This window comes from Littorina saxatilis, linkage group LG14, assembly GCF_037325665.1.
Source record: "Littorina saxatilis isolate snail1 linkage group LG14, US_GU_Lsax_2.0, whole genome shotgun sequence".
NCBI classification, from domain to species: domain Eukaryota; kingdom Metazoa; phylum Mollusca; class Gastropoda; order Littorinimorpha; family Littorinidae; genus Littorina; species Littorina saxatilis.
This window is the reverse complement of record NC_090258.1, coordinates 44,257,196-44,280,698: the sequence shown is the minus strand read 5'-3', so window position 1 is coordinate 44,280,698 and position 23,503 is coordinate 44,257,196. Positions and strand designations below refer to the sequence as shown.

Here is a 23,503-nt window from a genome sequence, read left to right as displayed (position 1 = left end):
AGCAGTATAAAGTTTTGTTAGAAGTCTGACTATTTTGTTTAAGACGACGTATTGATCAATAATTGTTTGATTTGAGATGAAGCTATTGTTGGTGACCAATGGAACACGCGTCACGCTTGGCAACGTTCTGAGGACACTACTTTAAAGAGAAAAAACTCTCTGGTTGGTTTTTGTTTAAAAAAAAGTTATTGTCTCTTCTGCAGATATTGCTCCGAGACCGAAACCCTCCGGTCGTAGCTCTTTCTGTCAGTCCGTTCGTGTGTGTGTGTGTGTGTGTGTGTGTGTGTGTGTGTGTGTGTGTGTGTGTGTGTGTCTTTATGTCTGTCTGTGTGTCTTTGGGGGCTTTGGGGGCTCAAGCCCCCACCCCCAGCACCTTTAAAAAACCCAACCCGTTGCTGATTATTATTCAGTAATTAATGCTTGAAGCAAGACCCCCTACCATTTTTATCTCATCTGCCTTTTTTTCCCTCTTTCTTTTTCTTCTTCTTTTCCGGCTGAATTAGATGAGAAAGTTCACATTATGGGGTGGGGTGAGGGGGGGGGTGGATGCCCCCGGTCCCCTTTAGGAATCTCGGTCGCTGTTCTCATACGTCTAGGTCGCTTCGCTCACTTTACTTACCTCCTCCCCCCCTCCCCCCTTACAAACTAACTGATCCGGCCCTGGACGCATTGTCAAACAGCAAATTTTCATTTTCAAGGCAAGCCGCCTCTGAAAAATAGCTGAGCCAGGGCAGGGATTGGAAATCACTCGAACACTTGTTTTCTCCACTCGTTTTGTGAACCAATGTGTACAAGGCGTTACGTGTAAAGGGTACTTTGGCAACACAACACCATTAAGGTCATAACGTTTTAACGATTGGTCCGGAAAATAATAACGACACAGACGTTTTCACCGTGATTACTCAAAGAACCCGAACTCTCTTTTAGTCAACGCCTTTTAACTTCAAGCCACCCGTCACTCATTGCACGTTGGAAGCAAACTTATTACTAAACTGACCATTTTTCAGGGGAACCGGAAGTCATTGCCATTGGCAACGCCGGTGTGACGCTGTCATCTTGGCCCCGCCGTCATATTACGCTTCTCGGCCTCGTTGATCTTGTATAAACTCCAAACTGAACAAAACAAGAAATTCCTCCGAGGTAGGAAAAACACCCCCGTCCTTACCATTCTCACTGCCACCAACTGAGAAGGTTATTTCCCTTTGAGCATTAATATGTCCCTCTATAAGTCCTTGTAGAATCTTAATCCACCAATAACTCCCTAACCGTGTGTTTGACTGGTCCCAATTTTTGTAAGGACCATCTCAGGAATGTATAGAACCTGTTCACCAAGTTTGGTGACGATCGGTCCGTTCATTCCTGAGATCTATATGCGAACACAAACACACACACAAACAAACAAACAAACAAACAAACACATCGACCGAATCCTATACACACCCCTATACCGGGGGTGTAAAAACACCCTTCGATAGTACTGATGAGCGACCTTGGGTACCTTACATTCATGGGGCCAAATTTGTCCAACCAATGTTTTGCATTTAACTTAGAAATTTGATTCATCCTAAACTGTTTCCCTTCTCATTCAAGGGACGTAACCACTCGGTACACTTTTTCGAAGAAATCGATTTTTGGGGTGAAATCTATTAAATGTCATCACCAATTTTCTTCACATATATATTAAAGAAACTGACATGCTTTTCGTCCTTAAATAATTTCACTTCATTAATTTTACCAGGACTTGAAACAACATTTCAGTCTCGAGTATAAATCGAGGGGATAATATGACGGCAGGGCCAAGATGACGGCGTCACACCGGTGGCAGATTTTACTCTCAGGTACACAGCATGCTCGCGACGACCAGGTAAACTCATCGACCAGGTGGGAAAGAGATTGGACTTCGCGTCAGTCGGCGAAAGGGAGTGTTTTGGACGGTCTGCTGGAGGGGTAAGTTCGCAAAACCACCCTGCGAAACTAACAAGGTTATTGTGATAAGGCAAGTGAACAGGCAGTGTCTGTTTCAATGACTTTTATGGTGAGTTGCGCTGTTGGAATTTTGTTCCTGATGCTTGTTTGAGTTTATTTGTGTCTCTTTCTTTGTTCCTGTTTATTTCTTTCTTTAGTGATCTCTCTGTTTCTTCATCTATATATTTATCTACTCCTATATCATTAATCTATTCATTTGTTTACCGAATTGTCATTTATTTGGTTGCTTGTTTATTTATTGATATTTAAGCGGCTTTATTTAAGTTTTAATTTTTTCATTTTTTTGTTTGTTTATTCGCTCGTTCGTTCGTTCGTTCGATCGTTCGCTCATTCGTTCGTGCGTTCGTTTGTTAGGTTTGTTTGTTTGTTTGTTAGTTTCTTTTTATTTTATTTATTCATTCATTTATTTATTTGTTCATTCATTTATTTATTCATTTAAAATAAATTAGACTGATGGAACGTAAAGTACAAATCGAAGTAGCGGAGACCGTATATATATATATTTCGTGTCAAGTTTTAACAGGAGCTTTTACTGTGTGCCGATGTACATTAGAGTCAGGTGATACATGATCTGTCAAATGTTACAACATAACGAAGAAGAGCCAGGTTCAATGCTCACAGTACTGCCCGTGTCAAGGATTGTCTCATCTCTCAGATCTAGCCAGGGTTTTACACGGAATACGACCATCCCTTCACTTGGTCACATACCAACAAGCAACACCCCGACTGCCGGATTGCTGTGGTGTGTTGGAATGTTTGGATGAATTAATTACAGAAAAAGACACCAGTGCCTTTTACGAAATAAATTCTTTCAACCAATAGAGAGCACCATAGCTGATCATGTTTGGTATGTGATCAAGTGGAGGCATGGTCTTGTCCCGTGTAACACCCTTGCTGATCATGTTTGGTATGTGATCATGTGGAGGCATGGTCTTGTCCCGTGTAACACCCATGCTGATCATGTTTGGTATGTGATCATGTGGAGGCATGGTCTTGTCCCGTGTAACACCCTTGCTGATCATGTTTGGTATGTGATCATGTGGAGGCATGGTCTTGTCCCGTGTAACACCCATGCTGATCATGTTTGGTATGTGATCAAGTGGAGGGATGGTCTTGTCTCGTGTAACACCCATGCTGATCATGTTTGGTATGTGATCAAGTGGAGGCATGGTCTTGTCTCGTGTAACACCCATGCTGATCATGTTTGGTATGTGACCAAGTGGAGGCATGGTTTTATCCCCTGTAACACCCATGCTGATCATGTTTGGTATGTGACCAAGTGGAGGCATGGTTTTATCCCGTGTAACACCCTAGCTGATCATGTTTGGTATGTGACCAAGTGGAGGCATGGTTTTATCCCCTGTAACACCCATGCTGATCATGTTTGGTATGTGACCAAGTGGAGGCATGGTCTTGTCCCGTGTAACACCCATGCTGATCATGTTTGGTATGGGATCAAGTGGAGGCATGGTTTTATCCCGTGTCAAAGCCTGCCTAGATCCCACACAGTGACGCACACTATTGTTACGAGGCGGAGTAGGCCTTTTAAAGAAAAGAATGAATGATTACCACACACGATGGATATTATTTGGTTGTCATTTCAGATGGAGTGTCGCAGTGTGTTGCTGCTCTTGCTCGCGACCTCCGTGACTCAAGGTAAGTCAAGTGTTGGTTTAAACACAATTTTATTCAAAATACATGACATGAAACAATTGACAAAAATGCAGCTAGGACACGAACTCAAGCAGATGCTTATTTGACGTGACCATAACAAGTGTTAAGTTGCTAAGTTAAGTGTTAAGTGCTGTTCACATGGCAGACTTGCATCCACCTTTCCCCCAAATTTCAAGCGATTTTAGTCGGTGGCAAGTCAAATCAAAATCGCTGCCCACGTGAACAGTTTTTCAAACGACTAAAGTTGGGTAAAAGTTGGTTGCGCAAGTCTGCCATGTAAACAGCACTTTACGGAGAGTGTTGCTTCAGACAAACGGTCCCATGTTTGAAGGCGCACCCTTCGTGACAACGAATCGTCTCGCCGTCTCAGTTCTGGCCCGACTTTAACACGAGACAAGACCATCCCTCCACTTGGTCACATACCAACTTTGAACAGCATGGGTGTTACACGGGACAAGACCATCCCTCCACTTGGTCACATACCAACACTGAACAGCCTGGGTGTTACACGGGACAAGACCATCCCTCCACTTGGTCACATACCAACACTGAACAGCATGGGTGTTACACGGAACAAGACCACCCCCCCTCCACTTGGTCACATACCAACATTGAACAGCATGGGTGTTACACGGGACAAGACCATCCCTCCACTTGGTCACATACCAACACTGAACAGCATGGGTGTTACACGGGACAAGACCATCCCTCCACTTGGTCACATACCAACACTGAACAGCATGGGTGTTACACGAGACAAGACCATCCCTCCACTTGGTCACATACCAACATTGAACAGCATGGGAGTTACACGGGACAAGACCATCCCTCCACTTGGTCACATACCAACATTGAACAGCATGGGAGTTACACGGGACAAGACCATCCCTCCACTTGGTCACATACCAACACTGAACAGCATGGGTGTTACACGAGACAAGACCATCCCTCCACTTGGTCACATACCAACATTGAACAGCATGGGAGTTACACGGGACAAGACCATCCCTCCACTTGGTCACATACCAACACTGAACAGCCTGGGTGTTACACGGGACAAGACCATCCCTCCACTTGGTCACATACCAACACTGAACAGCATGGGTGTTACACGAGACAAGACCATCCCTCCACTTGGTCACATACCAACACTGAACAGCCTGGGTGTTACACGGGACAAGACCATCCCTCCACTTGGTCACATACCAACACTGAACAGCATGGGTGTTACACGGGACAAGACCATCCCTCCACTTGTTCACATACCAACACTGAACAGCCTGGGTGTTACACGGGACAAGACCATCCCTCCACTTGGTCACATACCAACATTGAACAGCATGGGAGTTACACGGGACAAGACCATCCCTCCACTTGGTCACATACCAACATGGAACAGCATGGGTGTTCTCTGTGCACAGTGGCAAGTGTTGGATGAATTTATTTAGTCACTAAGAAAATAATTCATTAAAAAAAATCGAATTCTCCACAGCGAGTAGTGAGGGTGTTGACTGTTGGTATGTATCCAAGTTACGGGATGGTCTTGCTCCACGTAAACACCGGGCCACATCTCAGATGGTGAATCAAAGTGTTTGTGCGCCGTTAAGATGTTTATACTATCTTACTTCCATTGTTGAGCACTGTGTGTTCTTTGGAATTAAAGCATTGATTTGTCGATATAAATAGTTTTTTTTATTTTTTTATTTTAAAAAAATATAAAGGTCACTTGTTGCATGAAACTACTGTTACTGTTCATTAAAACTCAAAATATTGGCACAGTATTTGTTTTGTTTTGTCTTGTTGTTGTTTGTTGTTGTTGTTGTTGTTGTTGTTGTTGTTGTTGTTGTTGTTGTTGTTGTTGTTGTTGTTGAAACAACAGTACTGACTTTGGAATAAAACCAGTAATACTAATGAAAATATTGTATATGAAAAGAGAGCAAAATATAAATAAAGTTAAATGCCAAATTATTTTGGTGTTTATATCTTTTGTCCTGTTGATCAATACAGTAAGTTTTTTGTCTTTGTATTTAACAATTTTAACAAACAATATTTTAGAATAATATAACAATAGCTAAATAAGGTTTGATATAGATAAAATTTAGTTAAAATTGTGGCATTATTGTTTTTGTATTTAAAAAAACCCCAATATTTTAGAATATAACAATAGCTAAACAGTTTGATATAGATACAATTTAGTTATAATATTGGCATTATTGTTGGGAAGTTGGGAATGAAACCACTGACGCATGTTGTTGCAGCGTTCTTTGTGCAGATGTTGCGGGGCTGGGAGAACAGGTGGCACCAGGCAAGATACGTGTGTGAGGACAACGGGATGACACTGCCCGTGCTACACACACTGTCCGACTTTGACGTCTTCGTGGATTTCAAGGATGCTCTGGCTCTCAGGTAGTGTAGTGTAGTGTAGTGTAGTGTAGTGTAGTGTAGTGTAAGATGACGCTGCCCGTGCTGCACACACTGTCCGACTTTGACGTCTTCGTGGATTTCAAGGATGCTCTGGCTCTCAGGTAGTGTAGTGTAGTGAAGTGTAGTGTAGTGTAGTGTAGTGTAGTGTAGTGTAGTGTAGTGTAGTGTAGTGTAGTGTAGTGTAGTGTAGTGTAAGATGACGCTGCCCGTGCTACACACACTGTCCGACTTTGACGTCTTCGTGGATTTCAAGGATGCTCTGGCTCTCAGGTAGTGTAGTGTAGTGAAGTGTAGTGTAGTGTAGTGTAGTGTAGTGTAGTGTAGTGTAGTGTAGTGTAGTGTAGTGTAGTGTAAGATGACGCTGCCCGTGCTACACACACTGTCCGACTTTGACGTCTTCGTGGATTTCAAGGATGCTCTGGCTCTCAGGTAGTGTAGTGTAGTGAAGTGTAGTGTAGTGTAGTGTAGTGTAGTGTAGTGTAGTGTAGTGTAGTGTAGTGTAGTGTAGTGTAGTGTAAGATGACGCTGCCCGTGCTACACACACTGTCCGACTTTGACGTCTTCGTGGATTTCAAGGATGCTCTGGCTCTCAGGTAGTGTAGTGTAGTGTAGTGTAGTGTAGTGTAGTGTAGTGTAGTGTAAGATGACGCTGCCCGTGCTGCACACACTGTCCGACTTTGACGTCTTCGTGGATTTCAAGGATGCTCTGGCTCTCAGGTAGTGTAGTGTAGTGAAGTGTAGTGTAGTGTAGTGTAGTGTAGTGTAGTGTAGTGTAGTGTAGTGTAGTGTAGTGTAGTGTAGTGTAGTGTAAGATGACGCTGCCCGTGCTACACACACTGTCCGACTTTGACGTCTTCGTGGATTTCAAGGATGCTCTGGCTCTCAGGTAGTGTAGTGTAGTGAAGTGTAGTGTAGTGTAGTGTAGTGTAGTGTAGTGTAGTGTAGTGTAGTGTAGTGTAGTGTAGTGTAGTGTAGTGTAAGATGACGCTGCCCGTGCTACACACACTGTCCGACTTTGACGTCTTCGTGGATTTCAAGGATGCTCTGGCTCTCAGGTAGTGTAGTGTAGTGAAGTGTAGTGTAGTGTAGTGTAGTGTAGTGTAGTGTAGTGTAGTTTAGTGTAGTGTAGTGTAGTGTAAGATGACGCTGCCCGTGCTACACACACTGTCCGACTTTGACGTCTTCGTGGATTTCAAGGATGCTCTGGCTCTCAGGTAGTGTAGTGTAGTGTAGTGTAGTGTAGTGTAGTGTAGTGTAGACTTTGACGTCTTTGTGGATTTCAAGGTTGCTCTGGCTCTCAGGTAGTGTAGTGTAGTGTAGTGTAGTGTAGTGTAGACTTTGACGTCTTTGTGGATTTCAAGGATGCTCTGGCTCTCAGGTAGTGTATTGTAGTGTAGTGTAGTGTAGTGTAGTGTAGTGTAGTGTAGTGTAGTGTAGTGTAGTGTAGTGTAGTTTAGTTTAGTGTAGTGTAGTGTAAGATGACACTGCCCGTGCTACACACACTGTCCGACTTTGACGTCTTTGTGGATTTTTGGCTCTCAGGTAGTGTAGTGTAGTGTAGTGTAGTGTAGTGCAGTGTAGTGTAGTGTAGTGTAAGATGACGCTGCCCGTGCTGCACACACTGTCCGACTTTGACGTCTTTGTGGATTTCAAGGATGCTCTGGCTCTCAGGTAGTGTAGTGTAGTGTAGTGTAGTGTAGTGTAGTGTAGTGTAGTGTAGTGTAGTGTAGTGTAGACTTTGACGACTTTGTGGCCTTTATTTCAAGGATGCTCTGGCTCTCAGGTAGTGTAGTGCAGTGTAGTGTAGTGTAGTGTAGTGTGGTGTAGTGTGGTGTAGTGTAGTGTAGTCTCTGACGACTTTGTGGCCTTTATTTCAAGGATGCTCTGGCTCTCAGGTAGTGTAGTGCAGTGTAGTGTAGTGTAGTGTAGTGTAGTGTAGTGTAGTGTAGTGTAGTGTAGACTTTGACGACTTTGTGGCCTTTATTTCAAGGATGCTCTGGCTCTCAGGTAGTGTAGTGCAGTGCAGTGCAGTGTAGTGTAGTGTAGTGTAGTGTAGTGTAGACTTTGACGACTTTGTGGCCTTTATTTCAAGGATGCTCTGACTCTCAGGTACAGGGCAAATCTAGGGGTGAGGGTGGGGAAGGGATGTGTGGCTGAGGGAGGGGGGGGGGGGGGGTTCTGGGTTTTGGAAGACCCCGGCCCCCCTCCCCAACCACCCGTCACCCGGCAAATTTTCACAAGGAGAGACCCAAAATACCCCTTTCATATGGTAAATAACAACACCAGACCATTTCAATTTTTTTTCCAAAAGTGTTTTATTTAGGCAATTTGCTTACAACTTTTTTTGTCCTACAATGCACAGTAAATAAATAGCTCGTCAATTTAGAGTGTTTTTTCTATATCAAATATGTGTGTTGTATCTGATCTGATATGACTCTTTTACATATCTGTTTTAAATCTTAACAACGAGAGATTTGTATGCAGAGAGATGCTTTAGTTAAGAACAATGTTATTAATCAGAACATATATTTAAATACAACGTTAATGTTGTAGTCCTTCGTTTGTCTCCATGTTTCATGCTCCACCACTGACATTTCTCCCTGTGAGAAAATAAAGTTAATTTGATTTGATTTGATTTGATTTGATTTGATTTGATATGATTTGATATGATTTGATAATCTTGTGCGATGTATCGTCCTGACAGCGAGGGTGTGTCTGGTGACGGCTTTCACCCCTGGCTGGGGCTGACCCACGACGGCAGCAATACGACTGACCCCGACAACTTCGTGTGGACAGACGGCCAGACCCTGACCTACCTCACCGCCTTCCACGGGGACCTGGCCGCTGACGTCATCAATGCCAACGCCTCCGTCAACGCCTCGGAAATCGTCTGCGTCAGGTAGAAGCAAGACGTAATTAAATACAGTGGAACCCCCTTTTTAAGACCCCCCTCCCCACCCCTCCCCACCCCTCCCCACCCCTCCCCTCCCCTCCCCACCCCTCCCCACCCCTCCCCACCCCTCCCCACCCCTCCCCACCCCTCAAATTAAAACTCTTTGTCTCTTTTGAGACCCCCATCTAAGAAGAGAGAAAATGTAAGTTTTACGCCCTCACGGCAAAGCCATTAGGGGCATGTTACACGGGAAAACCCGGCTTTGTATGAAAATAAAAAATAAAAATGCAGGGGGGGGGGGGGGGGGATGTAGACAGCTGGCTGCCGGCTGCTAGAGGAGACCTGAAATGGGCTAGGGACCGGGTTGGGTCGTCTTGGGTCAGTGCTGAAATGGTTACTTTATTGGCTGTTGGCCGAACGGACACCCGAGCTTCATATTTTTGCATGCATGTATTCGTGTTTCCAAGACCAGAGGCTTTCGCTGTGACCCTGGGATCTTTATCGTGCGCATGCGTGCACACGGGGGTGTTCGGACACCGAGGAGAGTCTGCACAAAGTTGACTCTGGGACACACATCCCGCGCCGAACTTGGGGGTTGAACCCCCATCTAAGATTCTTTGCCTTCTTTTTAAGACTCCCATTTAAGAGCTCATGCCCCTTTTATAAGACCCCCCCCCCCCCCCCCAGGAGCGCCTCATGCCCCTTTCTAAGACCCCCACCCCCACCCTCCCTCCCCCAGCCCCCAATTTAAAACACTCCCTCCCACACATTTCATCTTTGCAGGTTATTTTCTCTGTGACTTTACCTGTTTGTGAGAAGGAGGGATTTGTTATCATGTCTCGTCAGGTGTTATAACAAATCTCGTGTCTTCTGTGTAGGTTATTCACTGTGACTTTACCTGTTTGTGTGAAGGAGGGATTTGGTATCATGTCTTGTCAGGTGTTATAAAAAACCCGTGTCATCTGTGCAGGCTGATCCTGGACAGGATGAAGATTGGCAACTGTATGTGGCGGAGGGACACCATTTGCCAAGGTGGCTTTCACAGGCATCCTCTCTCCCGTCTAACTTTTGTGTTTGTTTTTTGCTTTCTTCTTCTCTCCTTTTGTCTCCTTTTTTTGAGTCACTTGAGAAAAAGTGACTCTATGTAATCGGTCAGTGTTAGTCTGTCCGGCCGGCCGTCCGGCCGGCCGGCCGGCCGTCCGTAGACACCACCTTAACGTTGGACTTTTCTCAGAAACTATCAAACTACCTTTTTCAAGGTCACAGGTCAGCGTCAAAGGAAAAATTAGACATTTTATATCTTTGACAAAGTTCATCGGATGTGATTGAAACTTTGTAGGATTATTCTTTACATCAAAGTATTTACATCTGTAGCCTTTTACGAACGTTATCAGAAAAACAAGGGAGATAACTAGCCTTTTCTGTTCGGCAACACACAACTTAACGTTGGGCTTTTCTCGGAAACTATAAAAGTGACCGGGCTCAAATTTTATGTGAACGTGACTCATTGTGTTGTGAATAGCAATTTCTTCCTGTCCATCTGATGCCTCATATAATATTCAGAACTGCGAAAGTGACTCGATCGAGCGTTTGCTCTTCTTGCTTCTTGTTTTTTTTTACATTTGTGACCCTCCACCACGGAATGAGTCGCATGTCACCTTTGCATGATTTTCATAGTTGTACAGTTTCCTAAAGAGTTTTTTATGCTCTATCCAGTGGTAAAAACCGTTTTAGAAAAGAGCAAAAACTGTTTGAGTTATAAGCCTGTGACTAAGGCGACCCTCACACTGTTACCAGACACTCCCCGGACTTATATTAAAGCCATATGTACTCGATGACTATACACGCTAATTGCTTTACCAACAGCTGGAGACATGCTAAATTAAGTTCCCTGCAAAATATTGTGGTCTAGGACCCCTTCAATGTTGAGATATGTTAATTTTCATTTTGATCTGGATCGTCCTATTTATAGATTTGCCAACAGAGGTAGCGTTGACGCAAGGGAAATAACTCCGCGTCTTTGTTTACATCCAAAGTTTTTGAGACTCTAAAACAAGCTGTAATGCATGTATATGGTCCGCGCATGGCGACATATCGTCATTACATGGTCTTATGGTGCGTTTGACATCGATTATGGGCAAACTACACTTTGTAAACACGGGAGCGCGTACATATGCCTTTAAGCCTAGCGCAGAACCGCGCGAGGTGACATGCGACTCACTTCGTGGTGGAGGGTCACATTTAGTCAAGTTTTGACTATGTGGTTTTTGGTATGTGACCAAGCGGAGGGATGGCCTCGTCCTCTGTAAAAGCCTAGCAAGATCTGACATTGTGATTAAGTGGCAGTCTGACACTGGAAAGACGATGCCTTTATCATGGCAGATTAAATACAGATTTGTATAACTCTGCGGCTTCCTTAGTGAACATTTTGGTGTGAGACGATAGATAGATAGATAGATAATTTATTGCCAAGTGTACAATACATGAATGAACATAAAAAATACACGAGGAAAGCAGCTTGCTGTGTGGTAAAAACAAAAATAAATAGCATTCATACATCACTGGCGCATAGCATCATACATACATGGGTAAGACAATTTGGTATCACAGTAACTAATACATACACTATACAGACATGGTGAGAACTATGAAACTCTAAGAGCTATCGGAACCACAATAAAAGTACGCAGAATAAGATAGGATCCCCCCCCCCCCCCCCCCCCCACTATCAACTACTGTAAGAACTGAACATGTTCCATACTGATAAAATGTACCTCTAAAACAACTTGCTTTGAATTCTCCGGTGTGCTTGTGTGCGTGCGTGCGTGCGTGCGTGCGTGTGTGTGTGTGTGTGCGTGCGTGTGTATGCATGTGTGCGTGTGCATGTGTGTGTGTGTGTGTGTGTGTGTGTGTGTTTGTGTGTGCGTGTGCGTGAATGCATGGGTGTGTGTTTACGTACATGCGTGAGTGCACGTTTGAGTGCGTGGAACGTGTGTATGTGCGTTCTTACCCTCGTTCTGTTTGCACGTGCAGGGAGCCTGGACAGCACCGCGTCCAACCTCCCACATTTCTACATCGCCGCAAATCGAGTGAACGGTGAGTCAGTGTTACAACTTCTCAAATTTGCAGCACTGCCCGGTCGGGCGCAGTTGCCTAGTGGATAAGACAACGGCCTCTTATGCAGAAGGTCGCGGGTTCGAAACGCGGCCGCGCCTGGTGGGTTAAGGCTGGAGATTCTTCCGATCTCCCAGTTAAGTTATGTGCAGACCTGCTAGTGCCCTATCCCCCTTTGTGTATACACGCAAGAACAAGACCAAGTGCGCACGGTAAAGATCCTGTAATCCATGTCAGAGTTCGGTGGGTTATAAAAACACGAAAATACCTAGCATGTTCCCCCCGAAAGCGGTGTATGGCGGCTTGAATGCCCATGCAGAAATAGTCATTTAGCATGGTTGTATTTGACATATATTTAAAAGTTGAAGTTTGACGGGAGAATTATCTTGTCTAACACAACCGCCAAGCTAAAGTATGATGTTAGAAAACGTTATTATCTAAAATGAGTGTGCGTGCACACTGAATTTATTGTTTTATGTTGCATGTTGTTTGATGTTGTGAGATATGAATGTTATGATATAAGAATACACCACGCATTCATTTCTCACTGGAGGTAAGGAAGTGTTCCATGTCTATGTCTGTCTGGAGGTAATAAAGTGTTCCATGTCTATGTCTGTCTGGAGGTAATAAAGTGTTCCATGTCTATGTCTGTCTGGAGGTAATAAAGTGTTCCATGTCTATGTCTGTCTTGTGTGGGCAGGATCTACCTCAGTGTCCACCCAGTTTGTCCAAGCCACCAGCGACTCCCAGCTTCCGGGGTCCCTGGGCATGCGCAGTCTGGCTACCCCTCCCACTGACGTCATCGACTGCTTCCAGCTGTGCGCCACAATGACGTCATGCAGCATGGTGGCTATGCTGCGCGACAAGACTTCGTGCTACGTGCAGGTGGATTAACCTTCTACCATTGCAAACATTGCAACATAGTCACAGGGGTAGACTGCAGCCTTAAGAGATATATTCTCAGGGGTAGACGGCACAGCCTTAATTTAAGAGATATAGTCTCAGGGGTAGACTGCAGTCTTAAGAGATATAGTCTCAGGGGTAGATTGACCCTTAACATTTATAGTCTCAAGGGTAGATTGCACCCTTAGCAGATATAGTCTCAGGGGTAGACTGCAGCTTTAACAGATATAGTCTCAGAGGTACTTTGCACCCTTAACAGATATAGTCTCAGTGGTTGATTGAAGCCTTAACAAATATAGTCTCAGGGGTAGATTGAAGCCTTAACAGATATAGTCTCAGGGGAAGATTGCAGCCTTAACAGATATAGTCTCAGGGGAAGATTGCAGCCTTAACAGATATAGTCTCAGGGGAAGATTGCAGCCTTAACAGATATAGTCTCAGGGGAAGATTGAAGCCTTAACAGATATAGTCTCAGGGGAAGATTGAAGCCTTAACAAATATAGTCTCAGGGGTAGATTGAAGCCTTAACAAATATAGTCTCAGGGGTAGATTGAAGCCATAACAAATATAGTCTCAGGGGTAGATTGAAGCCTTAACAGATATAGTCTCAGGGGAAGATTGCAGCCTTGTAATTCTCGTTTTGTGTGCCGGGTGTGCCGGGTGTGCCTCCAGTGTGTACAGGCAGCAGGGCCGCACAGTCTGTTGAGCCATGACAATGGAAATCTGCTGCATTACATTAAGCCAAAGCAAAGAAAAAGAGAACAATGCCATGCACTGTGCACAGCATGTATAGCTTTCCTGTTGATTGGTGGTATGCGTCCAAGTGATTTCCTCAAGTTCCCCGTGGATAACATGTTCACTTTCTGAAAGTGGTTCAGATTTTTATCAATATTAAACCTACCGACTGCAAATTTTGTGTGATACCCGATTAGTGTGAAGTTTTTATTCAAATTTTTTTTTATACAGAGGAGGCCAAGACCAATACAGAGAATAAGATCGTTGCTGAATATGTATCGCATGACTTCCCTGAGGTTTCGAGACTAGAAAAGAAGCTAAACATGTGTCCTGTCTCTGGACTGTACTGTTGCACGTGCTTGTAAATATGAATGATAAAAATCAGACGATGGACAGTTTGCTGATGACGATGCTGACATTTGACCATTCTGTGATTATGTGCACACCATCCTTAGAGCAGTGTGAGTGCGAATAAGGAATTGGACCTGTTTTCATTCCACCCAAGTGGCAAAAACACGCAACAATGTCCAAGATGAATATTCTTGAAAGATGAAATGCTTTACGTCAGTGGTTCTGTAAATCGAGCTGTGTGAATAAAGGGTTGATTCAACTTCGAATAACGTGTTTTTGTGTCAACACACAGGCAGACACACACACACACGAATACACTCACAAACGCATGAATACACACACTCAGACACACACACGCACGAATACATACACGCATGCACACGCATGAATACACACACACACACGCGCACACGTATGCACATACACAACAGCACACACACACATTCAAATACACACACACACACACACTCACACAGGGCTAACACACAACAAATTGAAAACCTGAAAGGCCAGGGTCCACGGCGGCTCCCCCGAAGCTGAGGAGGATTTTTTTGTTTTATCTTGTAGGGACAAAGAACAGCCTCTCCTGGTACCAAAATGTATGTTAATGAATGATAAAATAATACCCATTGTGCCCCCATCAACCATCCAAACTAAAAATAGAGGCTTCTTTGCATGCATGGCTAGGCTGAACGAGAGACGTGAAGATTCACAAGAAAGCCAAGTTTATATGTCACAAGTCATGCACTAACATGTCATTGATTCTCGAGGTCAAAATAGGTGAATTGTTTGTCTAGAGTTCTTTGTATCTATCGCTGAATATCTGTGAAGGCTCTCGAACAACGAATTTGTTTATTTTTTACACACCACGTGCATTAAAAAGTTTACTTTTTACCACAAATCGTGCATTAAAAAGTTTACTTAGGCAAGACACATCTAAGTGGCTCCAAGTGGTTGTGTAGAGTATGTTGAGTGTCCGCGATTGTTCCCTCAGCATCGAAGTTAATTTGTAAAACAAATCATGCACTGAAAATTTGACTTGAGTAGAACAGAAGTGCAAGTGCAAGTTGCTGACGCATGCCCCTAGAGTTGTGTGCCCCTAGAGTGCCCCTAGAGTGCCCCTAGAGTTGTGTGCCCCTAGAGTTGTGTGCCCCTAGAGTTGTGTGCCCCTAGAGTTGTGTGTGTCTCTTTGTTTCGTGTATGGGCTGAAACTCCCACGGCTTTCACGCGTATGACCGTTTTTACCCCGCCATTCAGGCAGCCATACGCCACTTTCGGGGGAAGCATGCTGGGTATTTTCGTGTTTCTAGAACCCACTGAACTCTGACATGGATTACAGGATCTTTTCCGTGCGCACTTGGTCTTGTGCTTGCGTTTACACACGAAGGGGGTTAAGTCACTAGCAGGTCTGCACACTAGTTAACCTGGGAGATCGGGACATTTTTCACCCTTAACTCACCAGGCGGCCGCGACCGGGATTTGAACTCAGGACCTTCCGATTAGGAGGCCGATGTCTTCTCCACTAGGCCACTGAGCCCGTCACAGTGTGTGTCTATTGTGTCGGGCAGTGCCCTTCGAGTACCCCCGAATTCACAGCACAAGTCATGCTAGAAGTTTATTCATAGGCCTTTAGGTCAAAGTAGCTCAAGTGTTTGTAAAACTAACATTAGAACCAAACACAAAGTTCTACCTATCAATAAAGTAGCTGAAGTGTGTATATTTCTATACAGGCTATACAAACAGTCTACTTATACAGGTAAAAGTAGACGAGAAGTGTGTATTTGTATGCAAATCACATGAGACACTAAGGCAAAACAAAACTTTATGTTGGTTCAGGGTAACCCGACCGACCCTATTTCTTCCCGCCGACCCTAACACTTTTGTTTTCATTTCTCAGCAAAAATCAACTTTTGGCACATTTTGCGAACCATACCGAGACTAAGGGAAGTAACCTTCTCTAAACACAACCAAATTAAAAACATTTTTGTTGTTGTAAAAATGAAAAAAACCCGACTTACCGACCCTATCTTTTTTGGTCACGTTACCCAACACCAACATATATTTTTGTTTGGCCTTTTCTACACAAATCAAATTAGGTGAAGTGTGTATTTAATTGAGGTCATGCTTGTAAGCAGTCTACTTATATAGGCAGAAATAGCGGAAGTGTATGCATTCATAGAATACATACATAAGTAACTCAAGACGTTTACCAACAAAAGGTACAGAAGGTGAAGCGTGTTTATTCTACATACATGAGATAAATAAACCATCTTTTCACACGTGTGTATATTATGTAAATGAGGTCGAGTCAAAGTACAGTCTGGCAGGCCCCTAGTTTTCCACTTATTATAATGACCAATTCACCGAGACAAACTTCAGACTCGAAACACTTTTGCGTTTGTTGTTTCCTCTAAAATTCTGAGACCTTCCACGTGACGTAATCATTTCTAGTTTATCATGTTTTTGCTTTTGACGTCAGATTTTTCACGGGGGTATAGAGAGATCAAGTTTCCCAAACACGCGTCTTCCATTTGAACACTACACTCCGGGAAGTTTCAGGCATAAGACACGCACGTATGACGGTATGCAATAAGACACGTATGACGGTATGCAATAAGACATGTATGACGGTATGCATAAAGACACGTATGACGCTATGCCAGCGCAGAATTTAGGCTAAATTTGTGTACAGGTCACACAAACAGATTTCTGATAAAGGTAAAAGTAGCTGCGTGTATTTCTATGCAGGTCACACAACTCTAGTGATACAGGTCAAAGTAGGACAAGTGTGTGTATCGATACAGAGATCTACAGTATCTCTGATCGATACAAGCAGTCTACTGATACAAGTCAAAGTAGGAGAAGTTTGTGTATTGATACATGCAGTCTACTAATACAAGTCAAAGTAGGCGAAGTGTGTGTATCTATACAGCAGTCTACTGATACAAGTCAAAGTAGGAGAAGTTTTTGTATCGATACAAGCAGTTTACTAATACAAGTCAAAGTAGGCGAAGTGTGTGTATCGATACAAGCAGTCTACTGAAATAGGTCAAAGTAGGAGAAGTGTGTGTATCGATACAAGCAGTCTACTGATACAGGTCAAAGTAGGCGAAGTGTGTGTATCGATACAAGCAGTCTACTGATACAGGTCAAAGTAGGAGAAGTTTGTGTATCTATACAAGCAGTCTACTGATACAGGTCAAAGTAGGACAGGAGAAGTGTGTGTATCTATTCAAGCAGTCTGCTGAGACAGGTCAACGTAGGAGAAGTGTGTGTATCTATACAAGCAGTCTACTGATACAGGTCAAAGTAGGAGAAGTGTGTGTATCTATACAGGCAGTCTACTGGTACAGGTCAAAGTAGGAGAAGTGTGTGTATCTATACAGGCAGTCTACTGATACAGGTCAAAGTAGTAGAAGTGAGTGTATCTATACAAGCATTCTACTGATACAGGTCAAAGTAGGCGAAGTGTGTGTATCGATACAAGCAGTCTACTGAAACAGGTCAAAGTAGGAGAAGTGTGTGTATTGATACAATTTGTGTATCTATGCAAGCAGTCTACTGAAACAGGTCAAAGTAGGAGAAGTGTGTGTATTGATACAATTTGTGTATCTATGCAAGCAGTCTACTGATACAGGTCAAAGTAGGAGAAGTGTGTGTATCGATACAAGCAGTCTACTGATACAGGTCAAAGTAGGAGAAGTGTGTGTATCTCTACAAGCAGTCTACTGATACAGGTCAAAGTAGGAGAAGTGTGTGTATCTATACAAGCAGTCTACTGATACAGGTCAAAGTAGGAGAAGTGTGTGTATCTATTCAAGCAGTCAGTCTACTGATACAGGTCAAAGTAGGAGAAGTGTGTGTATCTATTCAAGCAGTCTACTGATACAGGTCAAAGTAGGAGAAGTGTATGTATCGATACAAGCATTCTACTGATACAGGTCAAAGTACGAGAAGTGTGTGTATCGATACAAGCAGTCTACTGATACAGGTCAAAGTACGAGAAGTGTGTGTATATATACAATCAGTCTACTGATACAGGTCAAAGTACGAGAAGTGTGTGTATCGATACAAGCAGTCTACTGTAACCGGTCAAAGTACGAGAAGTGTGTCTATATATATATACAAGCATTCTACTGATACAGGTCAAAGTACGAGAAGTGTGTGTATCGATACAAGCAGTCTACTCATACAGGTCAAAATAGGAGAAGTTTGCGTGTGCATATATACATATATACAATCAGTCTACTGATACAGGTCAAAGTAGGAGAAGTGTGTGAATCGATACAAGCAGTCTACTCATACAGGTCAAAATAGGAGAAGTTTGTGTGTATACATATACAAGCATTCTATTGATACAGGTCAAAATAAGAGAAGTTTGTGTGAGATGTGTGCGGCGTGACGGGGAAGACTAGCGAAGGTTGGGGGTCAAAGCCAAACATGTGACAGTCCACCGCCAGGAGTCGCTGCAGCTTGTCTCTGTCCGCCATGTCTAACCCGCTGTACGCCTCTCTCGCCGCCTCCCGCTTCTGTTCCCTTCTCTCCATTACCTCCCCTGACCGAGCAAGGGCAGCTATTCCTACCGCACCCATCTCTTCCGCAGATATGTGACGAGTTTGCTCCCTTGTCAAGGGAAAAGGTATAGACTTGTGGATGATGCCTCGTATCTGCAATTTCTTCCACCCTCGTCTGCAAGCTTCGTCTAGACTCATGCACCGTTCGACATGCGAGCGCATTCTGCGCAGCGGAATTGCAAACGAGTTTTCGATGGTGTCGTTTTCGAAGGTTTGATTGTAGCTGACTGGCGAGTGTATCGCCTTCAGAATGAAAGGCATGTCTTCTTTAAGAGTTTCCAAATGTCCGATGTACGTGTAAGGATACCTGCACATCTCACAGTGATCGTGAGTCGGTATGAAGTGTCCGTCTCTGTGTCCTCCTGTCGTCTGCGCGTGAATGACGTATTTGACGAACTCGGGAAATGTGACGTCGTGACCGCACAGGAGACTTTGCTGGGAGGCATTGGGACGAAAGTTTTGCACAATATATCGTCCCGTTTTGTGCCAGAACAAATTGTTGGGTGCAAACAGTTTATCGACATACGCCGAGAGCAGCCTGCCGTACGGTTCGCGCACAAAAGCGAACAAGACATCCCTCTCTCCAGGGGGCGTGTCGATCTCCACTGGAGGAATGTGTCTCGCTTTCATCGCTTTGCGAATAGATCTAAAAATAGTTTTCCAAGTGGTGGAGCCAGTCTTTTGAATCGGACAGTACGAGATTGTCAGGTTGATGACGGGCGGATAAAGGTACATCTCCACTGTCCTCATCTTCGTGCTGCGAAAGACAGAAGATTGGACACACTTCTGACATGCTGATTGCAAAACCTGTCGCCGCTTCTCGAAACGGGAGGCAACTTCTGCCTCGCTCAGTTGACGCGACGCTGCGGGATTTGATGGGGTTGTTGTTTCCGGGGCGTTTTCATTAGCGATGCGATTCTCGATGTGTGATGTGGATTCTTTTGCCAAGGACTGATCGAACGACACACAAAACAAATTGTATATCAAAACACACACACATAAACACACACACGCACGCACACACACGCACGCACGTGCAAACACACACACACACGTACGCACGCACAGTCACACATACACACACACACGCACACATACACACACGCACGCACGCACACGTACACACACACACACACACGCACACACACGTACACACACACACACGCACACATACACACACACACACACACACGCACGCACGCACACGTACACACACACACACACACACACGCACGCACACGTACACACACACACACACACACACACACACACACAAACAGTGTGCAGTAGGGGAAGGGCTCCTAATATGGCCCCCTTTTTGTTTTATGCTGATAACTAGCTTGTTTTCTTGCGAAGAAGTTTCATTTTGTGTTTGGTAGTCCTTCTCTCTTAGGTTAACCGTTAGGCCCAATTAGAGTGAATAAGCTTTGATAGACTTTCAGCAAAAATAAAATACAGAAAAAAAATCACAAATGGTCCATATTAGGAGCCTGGGCGCCCAATATGGACCGGTGAAGCGGCCTTCACGAATCACTGTAAAAAGCCCCCTATACTTCAAAATAGCATGATACAACTTAGTGTGCAAGTCAGACTAATTCAAATATGCTTTAGATTTATGTTTCGGGTTGATGAGAGCAATATTTGAAGCACACCAGGAAACTGAAGAAGCTTGTCAAAAACAGAGTGAAAATAAGTGAAATTATCAACTTCCACAAAAAAAAGACTATTTGTTATATTCTTTAAAATCTCGAGGGCTAGTAACAGGTTATTTTCAGCAAGCTTCTGAATGAATTAATTAAAATTGCCTTTAGCTTTTATTATCTTCGATTTATTGAAGGTGGTTCATATTATGGGACACACACATACTTTGAGGTTTTGCTATTATTTTTTGTTTGCAGTAGAAACTCGGGGTGAACACGGCTAAAATGTAACAAATACGGTCTTAGCTGTCATATAGAGCCATTTTTGTCTGATAAATGCTTTGGCTGTGAACAGAAACGAGTCCGATTTAGGCGGCAAATTTAGAGTGAACGCTGCCAAAAGTGAAACAAAGCGAAAAGGCCTAACGGTTTTGAGGTTTGTGCAACTTATCCAGAGAGGGTGACTAAAGCGAATGCAATTGTTTTGAGCGCTCTAGCGCCGTTAGTTTGTCAGAACAGTAGGTGGTCCATATTAGGAGCCGGTCCATATTAGGAGCCTTTCCCCTAGTTGTGTTATAATACTCACGTCAAGTGTTATCCTGTGTGACCATCCTGACAGTGCTGGAAAGCAATCGTGGAATTGAATTTAGCAAAAGAATTATTGCACAAGCTTTGTACCCCGACAAAACAAAAATTCCCGAGTTATTTTGTCCAAACGTTCTATGCCATTAAAGGTACTTCACTTGGCGATATGGCACACTTTCGGATCATTGATTTCTTGTATTAGGGTCACGTGACCGCCACTCTGGTAAGTAGCCCCAAAATCAACCGGACAAAAACGTCAGGTACCAATTAAAATTCGTTTAAATCAAGGAAAGGCACACTTTGTCAACTACTATAATACAGAAAGAAAGAAAGATCAGTTATCTGTCCAGAACAGGTTGTATCGTTTGGAAATCTTTCGTAGTTCTTTTGTAGTCGTAGTTGTACTGATGCACGAGTCGATCGCATGATCAGTCAAACACGGGAGTGGTTTTTTTAGGGATAAATGTTAAGGGGTTTCATAATAAAAAGCTCTGTACCTCAGCGATGATCCGGTACATTGGCATGCAGTTTTTAGGATTTCATGCCTACATACGAGACATACTTCACATAAAATATCGGATCATTACAGGTATTTGTTTAGATACGAGAACAATGCAATCTTCAGGACAACGTTTTACAATTCGTCATTGTTCGAGGACTTGTCTGCTTTCAGTCTTTCTTCTTCTTTTTCTACAAGCACTTCAAAGTACATCACTCGCGTGACATGGAAACCAGAGGGTTTGACATGGGTTTAAATGCTAACAATACAAAACAATTAAAAACAATGTATACTTTGTTTTGTTGTTGAATGTCTGTATCATTCTTGAAGTGGAGTATTAATGAAAGAAAGTGAAGAGATAACATTCTAGTTGCCATTAAATATACGTTATACGTTATAACCATTCAAAGGACAGAGAATGCATGTCTCAAAATGGTAGCCAGCTCTGGAAAAAAACCATTTGTCACTTGACAGAATGCATGTCTCAGAATGGTAGCCAGCCCCGGAGAAAAACCTATTTGTCACTTGACAGAATGCTTGTCTCAAAATGGTAGCTAGCTCTGGAGAATAACCCTCTTGTCACTTGACAGAAAGCATGTCACAAAATGGTACCCAGCTCCAGAGAATAACCCTCTTGTCACTTGACAGAAAGCATGTCACAAAATGGTACCCAGCTCCAGAGAATAACCCTCTTGTCACAAAATAGGACCCAGACCTGGAGAAGTACCCTCTTGACCCACCTACCTGACGAGTGCAATGTGACCCAGATAAACACGATGTTGCACAGCAGAAAACACAGCCACACACAGCGTTTTGAGTATGACGTCACGCTGAAACAAACAGCTTCATCATCATCATCATCATCATCATCATCATCATCATCATCATCATCATCATCATCATCGTCATCGTCATCATCATCATCATCATCATCATCATCATCATCAGGAGCAGCAGCAGCAGCATCATCAGTATCCATCCACAACAACAACAACAACAACATCGTTACATTTGTCATTATCAGTATGAGTCATATGATCAGCGCAAAAACACGTGTTGATTCTGAAAAAGTTACTTTTGCTCTATGGCAAGAGATCATTAGATATATTAATAATGTTAAAACCAACTGAAATTGGTAGATAATTAGAGGGGGTGAAATTGTCATTTATGATACACTATACTGACACACGCACCGCCTGGCGGTGACCTTACCAGTACATTTCTTCTGCTGATAAGACTATGTGACCGAGACTAACATTTCAGTCATGCCTCAGGCATCTATCCGTTTGAAAGTATAGCGAGTTTCATTGACCTTCTTCAGGCATGAAAACTGAAGAAAAAAAATACTGAAAACAAAATTCGAAGGCGCGTAGCGCCAAGTTTCGCAGGCGCGAAGCGCCAAGACTTCTTGGGAGGTCCGGAAAATTTTTTTTTCAAGGGTGCAATTTGGTGCAATCTGGGGCTATCTGAGCCTTAAAATTGGATTCAAACATGGCCCCAAAACTATTTTACTATAACTATGACTAGAAAACAAAAAAACAAAAAACCCCCCCAAAAAACAACAACAAAACGGTATAAAAAAAACGGGGGGGAAAAAAAAAACGGTTTATTTTTTTCAAAAAGACGGAAAATACGGAAAATACGGAGAATTTTCATGCCTGAACTTCTTGCAAGGAGTCGAAATCTGGGGTGGTTTCTGTCAAGACATTAGCTTGATTATGTACGAAAGTTGTAAAACAAGGTATTTGGTTCCATTTTGACATACCGCACACAGCCTTTAGCGCCAAAACGTGATCATGGGAAAAGCAATTACATTCTGGCGGGAGATGAGAAGTGATAAACCGCATAACATTTCGTTTGAATGGCAAGACAAAAGGTTTGTGTAGTCATCTATGGGATAGTTGTGTTAATGTTTTGACTGTTTACATCCTTATCTGTGACAAAAAGAAGAATCGTTGCTTCGTCATTGGTCTGATCGGAGCAGCATCTTGGACAATGAGGCAGTTACCAGTATTATTATTAGTATTATCCTTAGTATTATTAGTGGTTTTATAATTAGTATTATTAGTTGTATTATTAGTAGTATTAGTATTATACGGGCGGGGACAAGTCATTCGGTAGCGGC

The 23,503-nt window shown here is 43.4% G+C and overlaps 2 protein-coding genes across 2 annotated transcripts; one reads left to right on the top strand and one right to left on the bottom strand.

Moving 5' to 3' along the window:
* The first annotated feature begins 596 nt into the window (after positions 1-596).
* Positions 597-14,340, top strand: LOC138947847 (uncharacterized). The gene is made up of 7 exons (XM_070319408.1): positions 597-1,947; positions 3,591-3,642; positions 5,919-6,066; positions 8,789-8,983; positions 9,948-10,009; positions 12,011-12,073; positions 12,792-14,340. The coding sequence occupies exons 2-7, from the start codon at positions 3,591-3,593 to the stop codon at positions 12,983-12,985; spliced, it is 714 nt and encodes a 237-aa protein (XP_070175509.1). The 5' UTR covers positions 597-1,947; the 3' UTR covers positions 12,986-14,340.
* A 4,002-nt stretch (positions 14,341-18,342) lies between these two features.
* LOC138946713 (carbohydrate sulfotransferase 10-like) lies at positions 18,343-22,203 on the bottom strand. The gene is made up of 3 exons (XM_070318120.1): positions 22,123-22,203; positions 20,881-20,915; positions 18,343-19,605 (listed from the first exon to the last, which is right to left on the bottom strand). Exon 3 carries the CDS (start codon positions 19,402-19,404, stop codon positions 18,430-18,432), a length of 975 nt encoding a protein of 324 aa, XP_070174221.1. The 5' UTR covers positions 19,405-19,605; positions 20,881-20,915; positions 22,123-22,203; the 3' UTR covers positions 18,343-18,429.
* Positions 22,204-23,503: the final 1,300 nt, after the last annotated feature.

Coding starts and splice junctions, on each gene's coding strand:
- LOC138947847 (XM_070319408.1), top strand. CDS start 3,591: ATGGAGTGTCGCAGTGTGTTGCTGCTCTTGCTCGCGACCTCCGTGACT. Junction 3,643..5,918: donor CGCGACCTCCGTGACTCAAG/GTAAGTCAAGTG, acceptor ATGTTGTTGCAG/CGTTCTTTGTGCAGATGTTG. Junction 6,067..8,788: donor AAGGATGCTCTGGCTCTCAG/GTAGTGTAGTGT, acceptor TCGTCCTGACAG/CGAGGGTGTGTCTGGTGACG.
- LOC138946713 (XM_070318120.1), bottom strand. CDS start 19,404: ATGAGGACAGTGGAGATGTACCTTTATCCGCCCGTCATCAACCTGACA.